General features: G+C 48.0%; 1 protein-coding gene across 3 annotated transcripts; it reads right to left on the bottom strand.

Annotated features, from left to right (window-relative positions):
• Positions 1-5596: 5596 nt before the first annotated feature.
• ZNF555 (zinc finger protein 555) lies at positions 5597-19117 on the bottom strand. Of its 3 annotated transcripts, none has more exons than XM_070491678.1 (4): positions 19022-19117; positions 10399-10525; positions 9790-9973; positions 5597-9168 (listed from the first exon to the last, which is right to left on the bottom strand). In XM_070491678.1, exons 2-4 carry the CDS (start codon positions 10430-10432, stop codon positions 7602-7604), a joined length of 1785 nt encoding a protein of 594 aa, XP_070347779.1. In that variant the 5' UTR covers positions 10433-10525; positions 19022-19117; the 3' UTR covers positions 5597-7601. The 3 variants fall into 3 exon arrangements, with proteins under 3 accessions (XP_070347779.1, XP_014701111.3, XP_014701110.3); XM_014845625.3 differs by lacking the exon at positions 19022-19117 and adding an exon at positions 18510-18671; XM_014845624.3 differs by lacking the exon at positions 19022-19117 and having other exon boundaries at positions 10399-18503.
• Positions 19118-19338: the final 221 nt, after the last annotated feature.

The following is a 19338-nucleotide window of genomic DNA, read 5'->3' as shown; positions in this document are numbered from 1 at the left end:
TTTAAGGAGAGAATGATGCCATGTGAGTCTGGACACACACGGAGGATGGCTAGTGATGACAGAGGCAGAGACTGGAGTGATGCAGCTCAAGCCAAGGAATGCCAAGGATTTAGGGCTTCCACCAGAGGCTAGGAAGTGGCAAGCAAGGATTCTATCCAGAGTCTCAGAGGGAGCATGGCCCTGCTGACACACTCATTTCAGCCATCTAGTCTCCGAAACTGAGAGAATAAATTTCAGCCACCTAGTTCAACAGTCCCGCCCCACACTCTGGAAATATATGCCTTCTTTTTCAAGTAACCCTTCACAAGAGTTTTAAATGCTCCAGGTAATGGTCATCAAGGTTACCTGCTTTACAAAAGGGTAAGTCACCTCCTTTTTGAGGTTTTTGAAGCTGATCCAGGAGCATAGTTGGAAGTAGCATACAGGAGCTTTTTCAGGCACAGGTTTGCATCTGGAGGAAGTCCGTCATAGCATGAGACCATCCAGAGACAAAGGCAAGGAGGGCAAGGGAACTCCCAAGGGAGAGGGGAACCAGAGAGACACTTAGGTGTTTAGATGACATCGCTCTGCAGCCCAGCGCAGAGGGAAGTCTGGATGAGAGAGCTCCAAAGGGTGGCAGCAGCCCAGGTCCTTTATAGCAACAGGGATTATCTTATTTATGGCTAGCAGCTGTTGGGCACAGTTTCACAGGGTATGAAAAGCAAGCAGCCTCTTAATAGCTAAAAACCTGCTTATTTGGGCAATCTTTAAAATAATTGGATCTGTAAGCATTTTAGGTTGGGGCCAGGGGGCTTTTGGGCCAATGGTTTGCCATAAAGAAAGAAACCACATGGGGCCAGTGTACAGAGGCCATCTTTGTCTCAAGTATATAATACCTAAAGATTCTTTGTGCCTCTTGCTGGAAGTAACAAACAGTCTCTGAAATATTCTTATCAAATTATCAGAGGTGGATATGGTCACACCTCTCCTGCAAATATAGGAACAAAAGGAGATGCTGAATAACAGCATGGACATGCAATTAGAAAATCCATCCTATCAAAATATCTTTGTGATTTATTCAACAGTTACATTACAAAGGAAAACATATGATAATGTAACTATAGATTAAATAAATATAAATGACATAAATTGAAATGTGTGGATCTTATTGGATCCCAAAACAAAAATCTAACGGCAAAAGTTTTAAAATTATGTAAAATTAAGGAAATTGGCCAATGCCTATCTATTTGAGTATATTAAGGAATAATTGTTCACTGTTAGGTATGACAGTGGCATTTTATGGTTATGTTAAGCGAATAGATATATTCCAAAATATTCAAGGATGAAATGATATGCGAAGAACTGCTTCAAAACTATCCAGAGGGACATGGGTGTGACAGAGAAGAAAACTGATGGAAGCCAAGGCAGGTAATGAGTATATGAGATTTTCTTAAACCATTCTCTCCACTTTTACAAAGTTTTAATTTTCCCAAAATGAAATACTTAAACAATGGAGACCTACTTATGAAAGAAATCTTATGTTCTCTATAATATGCCGTGTAATGCAGTCTCTTCCCTAACAGGATATTCAGATGGTGCGGTAGATTGCATTATCGATTCCAATTTTTCATCCCTGTGAAACAGACTAGCGATGTCCTCATGGTAGCAAGATTGCAATTCTTCTTCCCTTTCATTTTGAGCCACGTGACTTGCTTAAGTCAATGCTATGTGAGCAAATGTGATGGGAGAACCCCTGCAATGTGTTTGTGCATTTGGCTTTCCTCTATTCCTCAAGCGATCCATCATGAGGAACCTTCCTAAGGTGACTGCTCTCCATTCAGCTTCAGCCCCAGGATGGACATGCTTGGATGAGAGCCAGTCGGCGACCAGAATGGACTTGAAGACCCGCCCCTTGTAGCAACCTACCCAGGCCAACAGCTAGACCCGTGAGCATGAAAATAAACATATAAGCAAAGTCTGACTAATACAGTTTTTTACACAATTCCAATAAATTACAAAATTTACACAATTAACAAGTTAATGTCAGACAAAGCATGCCATTATTATTAAGTAGAAATGGTAGGTCCGAGAAGGAAGAAAATTTAGACTGACAAAGGATCAAGAAAATCTTCACGCAGGAATGCTTAGTGGGTGCTTGCATTTCCTCATGCTTTGCAAACAAGATTAGGTGAATCTGAAGTATTTGGAAACAAAATGTTACTGAAATAATGATACAAAATAAAACTGATTTTTCAAAGATTGAATGAATTCAAACTGAAATGTAAATTGTGTTTATACTCTTGCCGTGGAGCAGTCTGTCTTTGGCGTTCTAGAACTAACAACACGGCACTGGGTCAACCACATTACCTTATGTACACTTTGGAGAGTCATGTTGGTGTCATCTGTTCTATTACTTTAACGACAATTATCACAATCTAAAATATCTCATCAGATGACAATTATCATTCAAGAGTTTATCTGATGGAACCACTGTTGGTGTTAGAAAACTAGAGTAAAAGTCAATATATTTGGGAAAAAATTAGACATGAGAAATTCTACAGAGAGGTCCACACTACTGCCAGCGTGTGCCATGCTGTTAATGTAGAAGTACGCCCTCTGTGAAATGTTGGGGCTCATGAAAACCTACTGAAAATGACTGCGAAGCCGTCTCTTTTTATATATTTTGTTAGAATTTAATATTACAATAACTATTTGCCTCTTAAAAGTTAAATATAAGCCATTTGTAAATCCGTCTGGGCTTATTGTGTGTTTAAACGGGTCTCAGTACGCACCCAGGGGCAAACCCAGAGAGACAGACAAACACTACAGCCACTCAGTGAGACACACGGACAATCAGACACTCCTGCCAGGACACAGGAACCACCAGACACCTGAGCTCTCCCAGACATACAAAATCACACAAACTTACTGGGACATATAGGTGGACACAGACACACAATTCAGACACATTGGCAAAGATGATGTCTCGAGAGAAACTAATACATTCCCAGAGACACAGCCCAGGCCCTCTGCAAACCTCCGCGCGCCACCCACAGCTCTATCTACTTACAGCTAAGCGACATCAGATGCACTGTGTACTTCTCTCTCTCCTCCTGGAAAGGGGACCTCACACTTCCCGAAGCTGCACGGTACAAACAGCCTCTCTCCAGAAGAACCACAGACGGGATCCCGAGGAAGCAGCGTCAGGGGCCCGACGCGGCTGGGGTTAAGATACTCCAGCCCCCCACGCTGCTTTAGGATTCTTCCAGAAACGCACTCATCACGACTTTGATCCTGTGTCACTTCGCTTTTCCGATTGAAAGCTCAGTGAGGGCAGCCACGACGTCATCTCATCGGCTGGCAGCCACTGTGTCCTGCCCTGCGGTCCCCTCGGCAGCCCGCTGCTCTGCTGGCCCCACGTGCCCGCAGACCCCGCTCTGTCCGCCTCGGCGGCCCCAAAGTCCTCACGGAGACCCGAGGGTGGACGCCTCGGGAGCCCGGGCCACAGAGACGGCTCCTGCAGGACCCAGGGGAGGACAAGTAGCTGAGGCGAGAGCCGCACAGCCAGGCCTCCACCTTTCCCCGCGCATCCTCTTCTCTGAGGCTCCGCCCACCCGCGTGCGCCTGCGTACTTCCCCGCAGGCCGAGAGCGCAGGCGTCCCCGGGCACGTTTCCTCACCGGGCGCGTTGCATGCCGGGAGGAGTCTGAGGGCGGGGCTCCGAGCGTCTGCGGGTCTCCCTCCGAGATCTCCATTTCCCACAGGCCACCGGGGCTGAGACCGCGCAGAGCGCGGGCGTCGGTAGAAGTGCGCATGCACGGCGGCGGGGTGGCTCTGGGGACCCGGATGGGCCGTGGGGACGAGGCGGGAGCTGAGGTGAGGCGTTGGGCCTGTTAAGTCCTGAGTCCCGGGCGGGCGGTCGAGACCGCGTGGGGCGGCGGAGGGAGGGCGAGTGGGCGGGAGTGCGCGTGCGCGCCCACACGAAGGCGGTGGCGGGAGGTCCCTTTGTGACGTCCCTGGAGGTCTGAGACTGGCGGGCGCGACTGGGCTGGGGGCCTGAGCTGATGCTCTGCTTCTGTCACCTCCCAGCCCGCTGGGCACGGCCCGCCACAGTGCTCCCCCAGCGGAGCGTGGACCCCTAAGGACGTCTCCCGGCGCGAAGGCACAGGATGGGCCGGATGCCGCTGTAGAGCCGGGGGCCCTCGCGACAGGCCCCAGGAAGTCCCGATGCTGATGCCAAGGCCTAGGATGCCCCCCCAGGCAGCCTCCTTGGGCAGGACTGTGGGGGCACCTGTATGTTTAAGGCCACATCTTCCCCAAAGATCCGACTGCAGGGCCCTGGCGTAAACTCGAAGGCGGATCCTAGGAGCCCTGCCCCGTCCCTCCAGGTCTGCGTGGCCCTGGGGGCGTTTCCTAACCTCAGGCCGGGTTCCGAAAGAGGTGTTTGGCCAGGAGTCCTTCATCCCCAGTCCTTTACTTCTTGAGCATCCCAAGATGGTGCGGGGAAGTATTCAAGGTTCAGGAGTTTGAATTTCCCCTTAGCAGATAAAAGCTTTCTTCGTTGATTTTCTATTATTTTTCATATACGTGCAGTAAATCCACTATTTTAAGTGTAGTTCGATGACTTCCCATACGGACGTAATTATACCAACACAATCAAGATAAAGAACACTCCGTCACCCAGGAAAGAACACAGGTGCCCATTTTTTCTAAAATCCCCCAGCCCTAGCCACTGATCTGTTCGTTTCCTGTACCCTTGTCTTTTTCACGTTCCATAAAAGGAAGGCCATTCAGCCTTAGGACTCTTTTGGCAAAATTCAATGCCGTAGTTCTAAAATTCAGAAATTACCCTTGTTTTCCAGTGTTCTGGGTTTCCAGCGGTTCCCAGGAAAGATCACGCACAGATCAAGCCTTCACACCTGACATCCCGTCTTTATGAGCTACGTGAGTTTGAGCACCTTTGTGCTCCCTGCGTTTAACATCTTCACCTGCATGATGAGGGAATGATGAGGGGGTGTAAAATGAGATACAAAGGACTGTCAAATCACGTTAAATTGTGGCATTTTATGAAAACATGTTAGCATGCAAAAAATGGAGAAAGACTAGATATCATCTGCTCTTAAATAAAACACTGAGGTGTTACATTTTGTCCTTTTTCTGGCGGAAGTCTACAGAGATGGATTTGAGAACTGTGAAAAGTAAAATGGGTGTTTGGAGCTCTGTGGATCATTAAAACAAAAAGCTTCCAGCTTTTCCTATAAAACATTAAAATTTCTCCTGTTTGAGGATGTCAAAAACAACTTCTTTTCTACTACATGTTACTCAGATGATCCTTTATGTTCTGGAGCTCAGCTCCAAACCACAGAAGTGATTAACATTCCCCTCTCTCAGTAATATGACTGACTGTGACTGCGTTGACCAGTTTTAGCTCAGCTCAATTATTTCTGCCTTCTAAAATCACCGAACACAAGCCAAAATTTGAAAATATATCCTTTTAAACACTCTGATACATCCCACAGTCCTTTGTTCATTCAAATTGCTTTAACTTAATACATGAAATTTTCTTTGACTTACCAGCATGATCTTGGTGAGTTTTCACTAGAGAGCAGTGACAAAACCGTTATTTAAGCTTTTATTATTAACAATGAATAAGCAATCCATTTAATAACAAATGTTCAGGTAATAAAACAAAATTTACATGCAGAAAAATACCTTGTGTACACCAGGTAATATTGATTCAGAATGTATAATGCTAAAAGTACAGTTGATTTGAAGTCCATAACTGCAATGGAATACTTTAATATATTCTCGCAAATGAAAAAGAGAATAACATTTGCTAGTGTTACGGATTGAATTATGTCACACTGAAGTTCTAACCCCAGCACCTCAGAATGTGACCTTATTTGGAAATAGGGTTGTTGCAGATGTAATTAGTTAAGATGAGGCCCTGACCCAGTGTGTGTGATGTCCTTATAAAAAGAATGCCATATGAAGGACAGACATGCACCCAGGGAGAAGGTCATGTGAAGATGACAGTTATGCTTGCCACCAGCCAACCAACTACCAGAAGCTAGGAGAAGGCAGGCACAGACCCTTCCCTCGCACTTTCAGAGGAAGCGTGGTCCAGCTGATACCTTCATTTTGGACTGCAATTTGTGAGACAAAAACTTCTGTTGTCCTACGTCACCCAGTTGTGGTACTTTGTTACAGCAGTCCTAGAAAACTAATACTATACAAGTGATTTAAAAACAGTCAATGAGATATCTCTAAGAAATGTCTACAGGTGATTTTCTTTGAAAATAAAATGCACGGAGTTTTTACTGACACATAATCAAACATGATAATTATACCCTTATCAAGAAAGGGCATTCAGCTCTGAGTAACAGAAATCTCCCAAAGTCTAATATTTGAGGAAGGTGTTTGTTCTCACATAGAAAGCCTAGGTCAGCAGACTTCAAAATGCAGTGGATCAGCAAAGGTCCATGGGGTGGTTTGTTTTGCTGCAACACTGTAGCTTTTGTGGTGGAATCAGGATCAGAGCCATTAGAAGTATTGAGAACAAAGTGTTCACTATACAAATTAGTCCTTGTAAGAGACCTTAACATCTAGAGAAGAGGGGAAACATAGCATCAGAGATCACTGACCGGGAGTCTGAATTAGTGGTCTGTAGGACACGTTAGGGTTTGTAGAAAAATCCAAATTGTCAGTGCCTGACACCCAAGTGGATCCTAGATACTGAGCTCATGGAGGCATTTGTGGAAACTTATGCTTCCAAGAGAAATGGAAATCAATCATTTGGCATTTCTTTTGAGGGTACGCTTGATTGGCAGGGCTGAAAATCAGAAAAATAGGCTAAAAGCTCATGTCCAAGAAGCCCCTATGCATCTGTCACATGCTAATGTGGCTCCAAAAACTTAGTTACGGCTTCTTCAGTTCTGCCTTCGAAACCTCATGCCAATTTAGGGTACTGGCGAATTCAAACATGGAATCATAAAGGGAAGGGATTCTGGGAAATGTAGTTCCCAACACTAGCAATGTTGACATAACACGATCCAAGAGAACTAGCTCAAACTCTGTCTCAGGGTCACATCACAAGTATCTCCTAAGTAAAAGCCTACTGTTCAATTCCCAATCACAAGCAAGGGCAAACAGCAATGGGGAAAAGTTGAAAATAACAATTCACATGAGACTATACGCTTTGAACAACTCTGCATAATTACACATTTCGGCCAACTATTTATAAGGAAAATGGAATAAGGCTCCTCTGGCCAAAAATAAATAACAACTCTCTTGATGAGAAGTGGAAAATATATATGGGTGATATCCAGTGAGAAAATCCCAACCAATACCAAAGTATCATTGTGCCAATAACCTCTTCTTAAAGAACAATTTAAAGAACTAAGACATTAAGACTATTTACATATTGAAAATACACTTCAAATCACCCATAAGTCCAACAAACTGTAAAGGTAAGTTTTATTTACTGAAATGTAAGAAAAAATAATACCTGCAAAGTTTATGTACTATAGTTGTAATACTTGGAGCGTTATCTTTCACCTAAAGGTTTCTTTGCAAAAGAACTGGAAATATGCTCCCTGTGGGTCCATTTTATTGATCAAGTACTCATAAAGGCAATACCATATCTATAACTTTTATAAGATTTCTCTCCTGGTGTGAATTTTCTGAAGTGCTGTGCATGAATTCATCTGCAGGAGAATTCCCCACATTACACATGTAGTGTTTTTCTGTAGTGTGTATCCTCACATGTCTTCTTAAGGATGAGGAACAACTGAAGGCTTTGCCACATTGCTTGCATTCATAAGGTTTCTCTCCAGTGTGCATTCTCATATGTATTGGTAAAGATGACGGCCATTTGAAGACTTTCCCACATTCCTTACATTCATAGGGTTTCTCTGCAGAGTGGGTTCTTACATGCTGCTGCAATAGTTCGGGCCAACTGAAAGCTTTCCCGCACTGCTTGCATTCATAGAGTTTCTCTGCAGTGTGCCTCCTCATGTGTTTTTGTAAGGATATGTGGCAATAGAAAGCTTTCCCACATAGCTTACATTCATACGATTTGTCTCCAGGATGCATTCTCACATGTTCTCGAAAGCAAGCAGGCAGATTGAAGGCTTTCCCACACTGTTTACATTCGTAGGGTTTCTCTCGTGTGTGTGTCCTCATATGTTTCCGTAAGGATATGGGCCAGTTGAAAGTTTTTCCACACTGACTGCACTCATAAGGTTTCTCTCCAGTGTGCACTCTCATATGTCCCCTAAAAGATGAGGGATGGCTGAAGGCTTTCCCACACTGGTTACACTCATAGGGTTTCTCTCCACCGTGAGTCCTTTCATGTCTTCGAAAAGACTGGGGATAGATGAAGGTTTTCCCACATTGTTTGCATTCGTAGGGCTTCTCTCCAGTGTGAATCCTTTCATGTCTTCGAAAGGACTGTAGATAAATGAAGGTTTTCCCACACTGTTTACATTCATAGGGTTTCTCACCAGTGTGTGCTATCATGTGCCTTCGGAAAGCTGAGGAATAACTGAAGGCTTCACCACATTCCTTACATTTGTGTGGTGTCTCCCCTGTGTGTGAAATCATGTGTCTTCGAAAAGTGGAGGAATAACTGAAGGCTTCACCACATTCCTTACATTTATAGGGCTTCTCTCCAGTGTGCGTTATCATGTGCCTTCGAAAAGTTGAGGAGTAACTGAAGGCTTTCCCACACTCCTTACATTTATATGGCTTCTCTCCAGTGTGAGTCCTCACATGACTAGTCAGACTTGAAAAGTCAATGAAGGCTTTCCCACACTGCTGACATTCATAGGTTTTCTCAGCAGTGTGAATCCTTATATGCCGATTGAGAGAAGAAGTACGAGGAAAAGTCTTTCCACATAATTTACACGCATAGGGTCTCTCTCCATTGTGGGTTCTCACGTGCGATCTGAGGTGGGAACGGCAGCTGTAGGTCTGCCCACATTCCTGACATTGATATGGTTTGTGTCCAGTGTGAATGGCGACGTGACTCCTGAGGGATGAATGATGCACGAAGCCTTTTCCATATGCACTACATTCGTACCGTTTTACTCCAGCAAGAGTGTTCTGGTAAAGATGATGATTTGGAGTCTGACTGAAGCCTTCCCCACACTGGTCATTACTTTCACAGAGTCTCTCCACCACAAGATTTCTGTTAAAAACAAGAAGTATGTTATCAATGATTTGATTAATAATGATTTATTATTTATTAGTAAGTATTAGGATTACATTTTTCACCAGTTTCAGTGAATGGGTAGGTTTTATACCCTATCTGACTTGTTTTAAAGTGGAATGAACTGAATATTATGGAAGGGAGCTCAACCACAGCCATTACTGAAACAATGTTCCTTAAACATGAGCTTTCTTCCTAATTGTTTTCAACTGAATTGTTTCTAACACTCAACATCGATGTCACTTTTTTTTTTTCCTTCTTCTCCACAAAGCCCCCCAGTACATAGCTGTATAATCTAGTTGTGAGTGCCTCTGGCTGCACTAAGTGGGACGCTGCCCCAGCATGGCCCGATGAGCGGTGCCATGTCCATGCCCAGGATCCGAACTGGTGAAAGCCCAGGCCACTGAAGCGGAGTGCAAACCCAGCCACTCAGCCATGGGGCCAGGCCCCTCAATGTCACATTTTAAGGAGAATTTTTTTTGTGTGAAAAACAATCTGATCTAGGCTTATGTGGGTTTTTTGTTTGTTTTGCTTTTTAAATTTCAGGACAAACTAAGATTCTCTCCTGGAATACTGCTTTCTCTTGTGAGTGCAACTCACCTCAGGTGTTTCCCCTGGTTTGTGCGCTGATCTTCAATGCTAAGTTCTTCGCAAACTTTTCCTAAGATGGAGGCCCAGGAATCATTTCTGGTGAACTTTGCTATTTTATGTTCCTTGGATATTTTATTTCCATAATTATCCTGCTGAGAAACTGACCCATTGGCCTTAAACTGAGTTTCATCATCTGAAAGCAAAAGGAAAACAAATCTTACAAGAAAAAGGTACCCGTTAGCCAAAAGACACTGAGGACTTTAGCTGTGTCAGGACTTCATCAAAAACAAGTACGAGGGGTCAAATGGTAAGCAATTTAATAAATGCAGTAAAATTCTCACAAGGTTACATAAACAAACCTCAATGGGCCTCCTAATAACCAATGAAACACATTCACCAGTGACAGTAAGAGAGCTTTCTTTACAGAAAGAAAAACCAAGTTTAATACATAGATTCTTCTTCTCATGGAGAAACAGACTCCAGCTCTATGATGGCTGTGACCACATCTGTCCTATTAATTAATGTGTTCCCTTTCCACACTCCAAATCTTGGAACAGCTTGATATGCAAGCTATGCTTGTTCTCTAAATGACTAAGTGAAGGAATGAGTCATCCTTACCCACTGAGGCCAGGTTTCTGAAGTTTTCCAGCATCACGTCTCTGTAGAGCTCTCTCTGAGCAGAATCCAGCAGAGCCCACTCCTCCACGGTGAAGTCCACAGCCACGTCCTCAAAGACCACTGAGTCCTGAAACAGCCAACACATGCAGGAGGATGCGAGAGATTCGCAGCACTCAGCAACTGGACTCACTTCACCGGAAGTTCCAACACGATTCTGTGTCACCCAACACCCACTCCATGACTCGGTCATCAGACCTCTTACTGTACGTCCACACTCACGTCCTCAAAGGTTTAACAGCACCACTAACACACTGATTGTATCTCTACATTTTTACTGTGCCCACTTCAAGTCCTGTTCTCTGTGCAAAGGGCTCAGACCACATTGGAGGATTCGAAGACATGCTACACGCATGAAACAAATATTTGCATTTTAAGACCCACCAATCCCTTGTGACACAAACTACTTCAGCTCCTTCCACTGGCGCACCACATCCCTCAGCCCTACATGAAGCACAAGGTCACACCTGGATGAGGTTTTCAGGGAATAAAAGCACAGTGAAGGACTTGGAACTGTTCCTTCTCACCAAACACGAGAGGCCAACAGCCTGCTGGAAGCCAACTTGCAGCAAAGGCCAAGCAGCCATATTGTCTTAAAGAACTTCTGGCTGTAAATAGGTCCAACTGGTGGAATGAAAAATTTCTTTTAAAGAATATTAATTTTACCTTATTTGTGTAATACTGGGCACAGGCTTAATTTCTACTCTTCCTCTCTGTGCATCTTCATGAAGTTGGAGCTCAGGAAAGAGGGAAGAGACACGGGAACCTAGGCCTCCATACATTCCACACACTCCTGAGTCTGAGTGCTGCTGCCCACCAGTTCTGAGGACTCTCTCACACTCACTCACACACACACACACACACACACACACATGCGTGCGCACACATACAGAGTGAGGTTATATGATGCCAAAATGGCCCCTTCCACCAGAGCCATCAAAGAGAACTCTTGCTGAATTTGAGGATAAGGTTAAGAGCCCAACTTTGCTAAGGCGTTAACTGAAGACAAAAACATCCAACAGTGAATTTGCGCTTGATTATAAAATACATAAAGGATTCGGCAGTTCCTTCCTACAAAGGAAACACTCCACATCTCAAACTCCAGGAGAAAGTGATTCCCCACAAACCATCCTGGAGGCTGCCCTCTCAGCGTCTCTCAGCTGCATGTCCCTCCTCCGTTGGGCACGTGAGCATGTCAGGCCAACCCCTAAGCTTATGATCTGCATGCCTCCCTTAAGCCCTGGTCTTTTAAAAAGACCATCAATGCACTGACACCCATGAGCAGGGACAGAGCAAATACTCTCATGCACAATTCTGGTGCCAGCATTTACCTATTCGACAAGCAGCAGAAGAGGAATAACCCTATTGTTGCTAAAGGAGCGACAGGAGTGTCCCGAGTCAGCTGAACTGCTGTCAGTCCCGTTATCTGTAGTGTTTCCTCTAATACAGTCCCCTCACCTAGTGGGCAGAAAACGAGCTGACCGTGCAGGCCTTAACTTAGCCTTAGAGACGAGCACTGGAAGGCTGGCCTCCGGGAACTGGGATTTCGGGAGCTTTCACACCACCCTAACTGAAGTGACTCGCTGAACGTGCAGCCTCGCTGTGAATGCCGCACCTGCGTTCCTCCTTGGAGTCTGGAGTCCCGGCACCTGTGAGGCAGCGGGTGCTCACAGGATCCGCTGTCGATGAAATGCTGGCCACTGTGTCTCTAATGAGCTCCCGGCAGATGATTTTACATGTTGTCACAACTCGCAGCTGGTATCAGGGACATTCTGTGCGGCTCCCGTGGGAGGGGACTCTTGGAAAGCATACACATGGTTTCCCTCAGATTTCTCCCCCGCCGCCTTTTCCCTCTGCCGATCTGGCTCTAACAAAGCGTAGTGGATTTGGTATACGCTTGTAATTTGGTAAAAGCTAGAGGGGTCACCCTAATAAGTAGAGAGAAAAAGTGTCCTTACAGGAGGAAAACGCCTTGTGGAGACAGAGACACACAGGCCAGACGGCCACGTGAAGAGGGAGGCAGAGACTGGAATTATGCTGCCGCAAGCACAGGAAGGCCTGGGGCTCCCCGAAGCTGAGAGACAAGGAAGGGTCCCAGAGCCCCCGAGGGCTCCAAGGGCGCGGGACGCTGCCAACACCTTGATTTCCGCTCCCAGCCTCCAGAATGGTGAGAGGATGAATTTGTGAGCCACTCGCATTGTGGTCCTTGGTTACGGCAGCCCTAGGAAACGGATCCAGGGTGAGAGTGAATTTGCAGTGAGGAACAAAGAGGGGAAGGGGTTTTTCTACTTAAAATGGTTTTGTTCTGCGGCTGTTGCACCAGCATGTATCATAAAAACTGATGCAAAATGGCACGTGCTTGTAATCTGATAAATACTAGAGGGACCGTCCCCATCAGGACAGAGAAACAGTGTCTGCGAGACACGACCTCCTTGCTTTCTGCCACGGCACATGGCTGGAGTTTAAACTCTAAGCTTTAGAAAAAACCAGATTACGTCTCCACCTCTGATAATTTTTTACTATGAAGTTTACCCACTGGAGGTTCAAAAAAAGAAGGAAACAAAATGGAAAAACAGGCAAGCTCTAAATAGAGATTTACTTTTGGAATTTTAGGTAGAAGTTTCCAGATGGCTCACGAGCTCTTAGGAAAGCCTATTTCTGATGACCTCGAGGCCGCCGGCTGCCCAGCAGTCTAAGCCATCCTCAGAGCTGGACTCAAGGGCACAGAGGACACCAGGGCTTACCACAGGTGGCACACAGCAGCGTCTCAGCTTTCTGCTGTGAGGAAGCCCCCAGCATTTTCCAGAATTCTGAGTCCGCAGATCCTAACTACCTGAACTTGACTGCAAGCTCAAACCCGAGAGGATCCAGGGGGCCGCTGCGGCCTCAGTGTGCACCGTGCCGCCCTGAGCAGGCATCAGCTCCACCAAGAGGACTCGACTCAGGGGACACAGGCATGCTGCGCTTTATTGCACTTTGCAGATACTGCATTTCATACAAGATCCTCCACCAGCAAAACAATTACAACTCGCTGAAGACTCAGATGATGGTCAGCATTTTGCAGCAATAAAGTATTTTTTAATTAAGGTGTATACATTGTTTTTTTAGACATAATGCTATCGCACATTTAACAGACAACAGTATGGTGTAAGCATAACTCTTATATGCAGTGGAAGCCAAAAAATTTGTGTGACTCCCTTTATTGCATGGTCAGGAACTGAACCCATAATCCCGGAGGCCTGCCGGCCCTGCAGATTTACAGACTTCTCTGTGAGGCCCTAAACTCTGGAACCTTCCCAGGTGCTGCTGGCCTGTCTAGGTCACATGCAGCTGCCCACGAGGAAGGCCTGTGTTCTGATGGGACCTTCTGCAATCGTGCTGCTCATTCTGGAATGGTTACTATCCACACAGATGGCCTCCGGATGGCGGCCACACCGGGGAGGTGGACGAATAGCACCGCAGATTACAAAACCGAAAGTGCCCGCCTCAGGCAGTCCTGATATGAGGATGGGACTGAACTACTCGGGCTGCACAGAGAACTCTGAGACCGGAGGGCCCCAGGGAGGCCCCAGTGGGGGCCCTGTTGGCCAGGCTGTCTGACTAACGCCTGTCCTGCTGGGGGGCCCCCAACAACTGTAAACTGGGTCTCGGGGGCCACAAGTGCCCTGTGCGATTCCATTTCTCGGGTGTGCGTCCTGTCAGCACACGGCCTTACCCCCGGAAGCCACTCAGCTCAGCTGCAGGCTCCAGGCCCAGGCTGTGCTCTGCGGGAATGAACTGAGGCCAGGCAAAAAGAATACAGAAACAACCAAAAGGCAGAGAACACAGAAGCTTGAGGGAGTAGCCCCCTGGCTACCAGGGTTTACCTGAACTGGTAAGTCCGGGACCCCCAAAGGACAGAACGGATCCCAGTACCGCAGGATGGTGTCGCCCCACTGCCCAGGGTCCCACTGAGAATAAACCTGCTGTGAAGGTGCCCTGTCCAAGGGCCCAGGGCCTGAGTGCGCAGAAAGGGTCCACCGAGCAGGCCTGAGGGTCCTCTCCTTAGACAGGCCTGCCGGCAAGCTGCCTCAGCTGGCGCAGGGGAACCTGGACTCCGGGAGCTCCCACCCCCTGACAGCAGTGGCTCCCTCTGCCTTTTTGGGCAAATAATCTGGTTTACGCAGAAGAGCGGTTTTCCTTCCAGAAGGCTGGAATCTCGGCTCGCTGAGGCAGAGGGTGTCCACACAACCAGCCCCGGTACCCGCGTCTCTCATCAGCCTCCCGGGTAGACAACACTTCTCACGTTGTCACTGCTGGCTGCTGGGGAATGAAGCACGTCCCATGTGATTTCACTGGAGGGGACCTCCGAATCCTGCTCCTGTCTGCTCAGGACTCGTCCCAGGGCCCCCTCCCCTCTGCTAACGTCACTCTACTCTTGCACTGTAGTAGTCACAGCTGTGACTGCAACCACAGGCGGAACCCGGGAGTCCTCCCAGTGAATCCGTGAACCTGGGGGTTGGCTTGGAGACTGCTACAGACCGACGGTTGTGTCCCCAAAGTTCATGTTCACACCTAAGCCCCAGCGTGATGGTATCAGGAGCTGGGGCCTGTGGGAGGGCACTAGGTCATGAGGGCAGAGGCCGCGTGATGGGACTTGAGTCACTGTAACAGAGACGCCGGAGAGCTCCCTGCCCCTTCCCCCACGTGAGGACACGGCGAGAAGACGGCGTCTACTGACCAGGAAGCGGCCTCATGAGACACCGAATCTGCCGGCAGCCTGGTCCTGGACTCACCAACCTCCAGCACGGTGAGGCATAAACTTCTGCTGTTTAGAAGCCCCCATCTCCAGGATTTTTGCTTTAGCAGCCCCCGCCGACGAACACAGGGACCCCCAGCACACCTCCTGAAACCATCGCACAGCTGAACCCCCTGTGCAACACTAACTTTTACAATGTGCCACTGAGCATCCATTACATGAGAAAGACTTTGCAGAGAGCTTCGTACACATTAGCTCAAATATTCTAACGATAACTGCAAAGCAGACGTCGAAACTGGTTCACAGCAGAGGAATGCAGACAGTCGGCAATGTCACGCCAACTCCTGACACCTGCCCTTCTTCCACATCCACCTTCCAGCTGGTTCCCTGTAGTGACTTATTCCCCAGTGTGATAAGGAGATAAGCTCATGGTTGCCGGGCACGATGGAGAGTGGCCGCCAGGAACCTCCGACTCCACTCTGACATGCTCACGCTCCTTCTCCCGGCCAAGCCCTGCATCTCACGAGAGACTGCTCGCCAGAAGGATCTCACCTCTGGCTCTGCCATCTCGTCAAATCTATTCAGCTTCCGGCTACACAGGTCCTAGGATGACAGGCACTGGGGCTACAGACTGAACAAAACAAAAACTCTGAACACGTGGGTCTGAAACTCTTTCAGCGGAAAACAATAAATACGCGAAGCCAATATAAGTCCTAAGGAAGATGTGTCACAGCGAGGGGATCAGGAAGGAGACAGACATATTTACACATGTGCGTGCGTATTTATCCATATTGATAGATAGATAGGAATGACTGGTTGCAGGGCAGAGGAAAAGAAAACAGGAAAATAACCATTTGAGACAACAGTGCAAATTGATAACTAAATTGCTTAAAAAATATATATATATGTCTACACAGCTAACAATATACATATAGGCATAACTATATACACACACACACACACATATCTTCACAGAAGTGAACATGCTGCAGAGTAAGGGGGCCTGCCGTGGGGATTCACTGCCAGTGGGGTGTCTGGCGTGAAAGCTTATTCAACACTTAGGGCTGAACTTCATTTCACAGAGGATTATTTTTTAGCATTTCTGTCAAGTGTACATATGGCATATGCATTTTCCTGCACTGATGTTATATTATACAATGGAAAACTCCAAAATCAATCAATATGATTTACCTGTACTCATCTTAAGTGCTGCCTAAAACTATTTTATAACTCTCAGCACACGCACAGAAAAGACTCACCACTGGGACGAGAAGGTAACGTGCACAACCTGATAAGCAAACGCTGATACGAGGCTGCTCAAAAAAGAACAAAAAACATAGAAATGGCATGAAGTTCACTGTTTTCTCCAAAACAATTGCGTACAAACGAAGTACGCCTAGTACCTCGCTTAGTCCACATTATCCTAGAGAGCCAATCCAGAACCACCAGAAAATAAACAAATGTACAAGAAATGGAAAAGAAAAACACGTGTCTTAGTGCGTAACTCTAACAACTGTACCTGTAGGACACCAACAGAACACAAGGATAATCACAGAATAAGATTGTTAACAAGATTCCAGGATAAAAATGCAGTATACAAAGAAATTACATTACCTTTCTAATTAAAAATGACAGCAAGTTGGGAAAATTCATCTTGAAAAGATAACACATATCATGGTAAAAACCAAATTAGTACTAAATAATTCTAATGAAGGCTATAAAAAGAAGTGAACGGAAAAATTAAAAAGTCTAAGGATGGTAACAAAATGAAATCAAAGGAAAGACAGCACACGTTCTTAAAAAGAACTCGGCGTTACCAAGACAGCAACCCTCCCAAGAGAGATCTCTGATCTTCAAAAAATTCCACTGAATTCCCAAACCAGGTATGTTTCTTCGGACTGGACAAATACTAATTTTACATTCCTAATAAGAACAGATGTCCGAAACAGCCAGAATGTTCTGAAGAACCGGGGCGGGGGAGAGCTTGCCTATCACACAGCAAGGACTTTAAAGCAACAGGCGCTGTTGCTGTGATCCTGACGTGATGGACAGCTGGACTGGACGACTAGATCCCGGACAGGAACAAAGCCGGGCAACAGGCCCACGTGTAGGACGAAACTTCATCGCAACAGGGCAGCCGCTGCAGAGCAGGGGCAGAAATGACAGGCACTTCAATAGACGGGACGGCGAGAGACTCTTGTCTAAATAAGAAAGAAGCCTGTACTCCCACCGCTTCCATGGACAATAATCAATTTATTGTGGGTTAAAGCAAAGTGTATTACAGACAATAGCAAACAGTATTACCTACTGTCACAGATTCCCCACGCTGCCAAGGAAAATAACTGGTATCTTGGTGAATCTTTATAATTCCCCAATTCACCTGCCACACTTCGTGGGAACGTCTTCATTTCTCTAGAGCCACAGTGAAAGGGAGAGTTTCTCTATTTCTTTGACATCCTTTTCCCCAGGAGGATTTTCAAGGCTAAACCCTGGAATTCCATGTGTTATCAAAGAAATAGACCTGAGAAACTCACTACCCCATGGGAGGCATTTAAAAATGCATGCTTGAACGGACTGTAACACACATTTTTCCTGAAATTCGTCCCTCTAGAAATATTTTATCTTCTGTTTCCCCACTCTATTAATTAACTGTTTTTACATTGGCTGAAAAACTGAGGTTCAATGAGTGAACACAGCTTTTCGAGGGGACAAACCCAGGGAGGGGCGGTGCTGAACTGCAACAGACAAATGGCCGTCCTCCCACGTGGACCCTCGCCCATCGCTCACTGGAGCGCCCAGAACAAAGGCCACCGGCTCCTGTCCCCGCCGGGTCTCAAGTGCGTTTGGCTCTGGGGCTGGGGCGCCGCCTCCCCGGGTGGGCGGTCCTTGTCCTGCGGGCTGGTTCTCTCCCTCCACCGGGAGAACCCGGGGGCCAGGAATCATTTCTTTTCCCCTCAAACCAGCGTCCGGGGAGCTGACAGCTAACCATCCAGGCCGTAACCGGGGCGGGGGGTCAATTAGGGACCGAAGACGGTTCAGGAGCCCCTCCCGGCCCAGGGCCCCCAAGTCGGTCTCCCCAGACTCCCCGCCCGCCCCCCAAGGCCCCGACCCGGGGCTGAGAGTCCCAGATCCCCGGACGGATGGCAGCTGTGCGCATCTGGGTCACCGCAGGCGGGGACGGGACGCCGGGACCCACCCCGCGGCCGAGGGCGGGGACTCGGGGGGCCCCGGGGGGCGCGGGGAGACCCAGTCCCGCGGCCGGTTCCCGCCGGTTCGAACCAGCCGCTCCGCGTCTCGGCCCGGCCCGCGCACTCACCATCTCCGCCCGCTCCGACTCTCCGCGCGTCCTCCCCGCGGCCCCGGCAGGTGACAGCGACGGGACGGGACACCTGGGGCCGCGCGGGGCAGGTGCGCGCGGGGACGCGGCGGGATGAGAGCGACGTCCACGCGGATACGAGCACGCCCGCCCCTGGGCCTGATTGGACGGGGCTCTGGGCCCCCGCGTCCTGATTGGATAGTACTCCTGACTCTGACGTCTTGATTGGGTGGTGCTCCGGGCACTCCCACTCCAAGGCTCCCTGATTGGACAGTTTCCCGAGACCCGCCCCTGGCACCCCTGAGTGGACAGTTCTCTGGGTCACGCTCGTGCGTCCCTGATTGTTTCCCGGGCCACGCCCCTCTCATCCCTGATTGGACAGTTCTCCCAGACCCGCGTCTCCCGCAGCCTGAGTGACAGGCCGCTGGGACTCACGTGGGTCCCGGCCGCTGCCCGCAGCGGTGGCCCCTCCTCGTCCTCCTCCTGGGCCAGGATGTTCTGACTCAGTTTACCTGCTGAGCGACCCTAGTCTGAAGCCGAGACAGGACAGGACGGGAGGGCCTGGTGACCTCCGATGTCAGGGGGCCGAGGTCACCGTGGATGTGTGCCCTTTGTTTAAGAACAGAGGCAACAGTGACGTCACCGCGGGCAAGGCGGGGTCCGGCTCCGTTTTGACGTGTGACCCTTGACACCAGAAGCCCCTCCTTCCTCCCCGCCCCGACGTTGGGGCTTGAGGTCAGCAGACCACCGCCCTGGGTCCTTTAGCTCTGGGAATGCGACCCCGCGGCCCCAGCCTGCGCGCAGAACAACCACTGGACAGACACGTGTG

Source organism: Equus asinus, chromosome 20 (genome assembly GCF_041296235.1).
Source record: "Equus asinus isolate D_3611 breed Donkey chromosome 20, EquAss-T2T_v2, whole genome shotgun sequence".
Taxonomy (NCBI): Eukaryota; Metazoa; Chordata; class Mammalia; order Perissodactyla; family Equidae; genus Equus; species Equus asinus.
Note: the sequence above shows the minus strand (reverse complement) of the source record. Positions and strands in the feature narration are given on the sequence as shown.

Coding starts and splice junctions, on each gene's coding strand:
- ZNF555 (XM_014845624.3), bottom strand. CDS start 10,648: ATGACCGAGTCATGGAGTGGGTGTTGGGTGACACAGAATCGTGTTGGA. Junction 9,974..10,398: donor CAGAAACCTGGCCTCAGTGG/GTAAGGATGACT, acceptor TTTTGCTTTCAG/ATGATGAAACTCAGTTTAAG. Junction 9,169..9,789: donor AACCAGGGGAAACACCTGAG/GTGAGTTGCACT, acceptor TGTTTTTAACAG/AAATCTTGTGGTGGAGAGAC.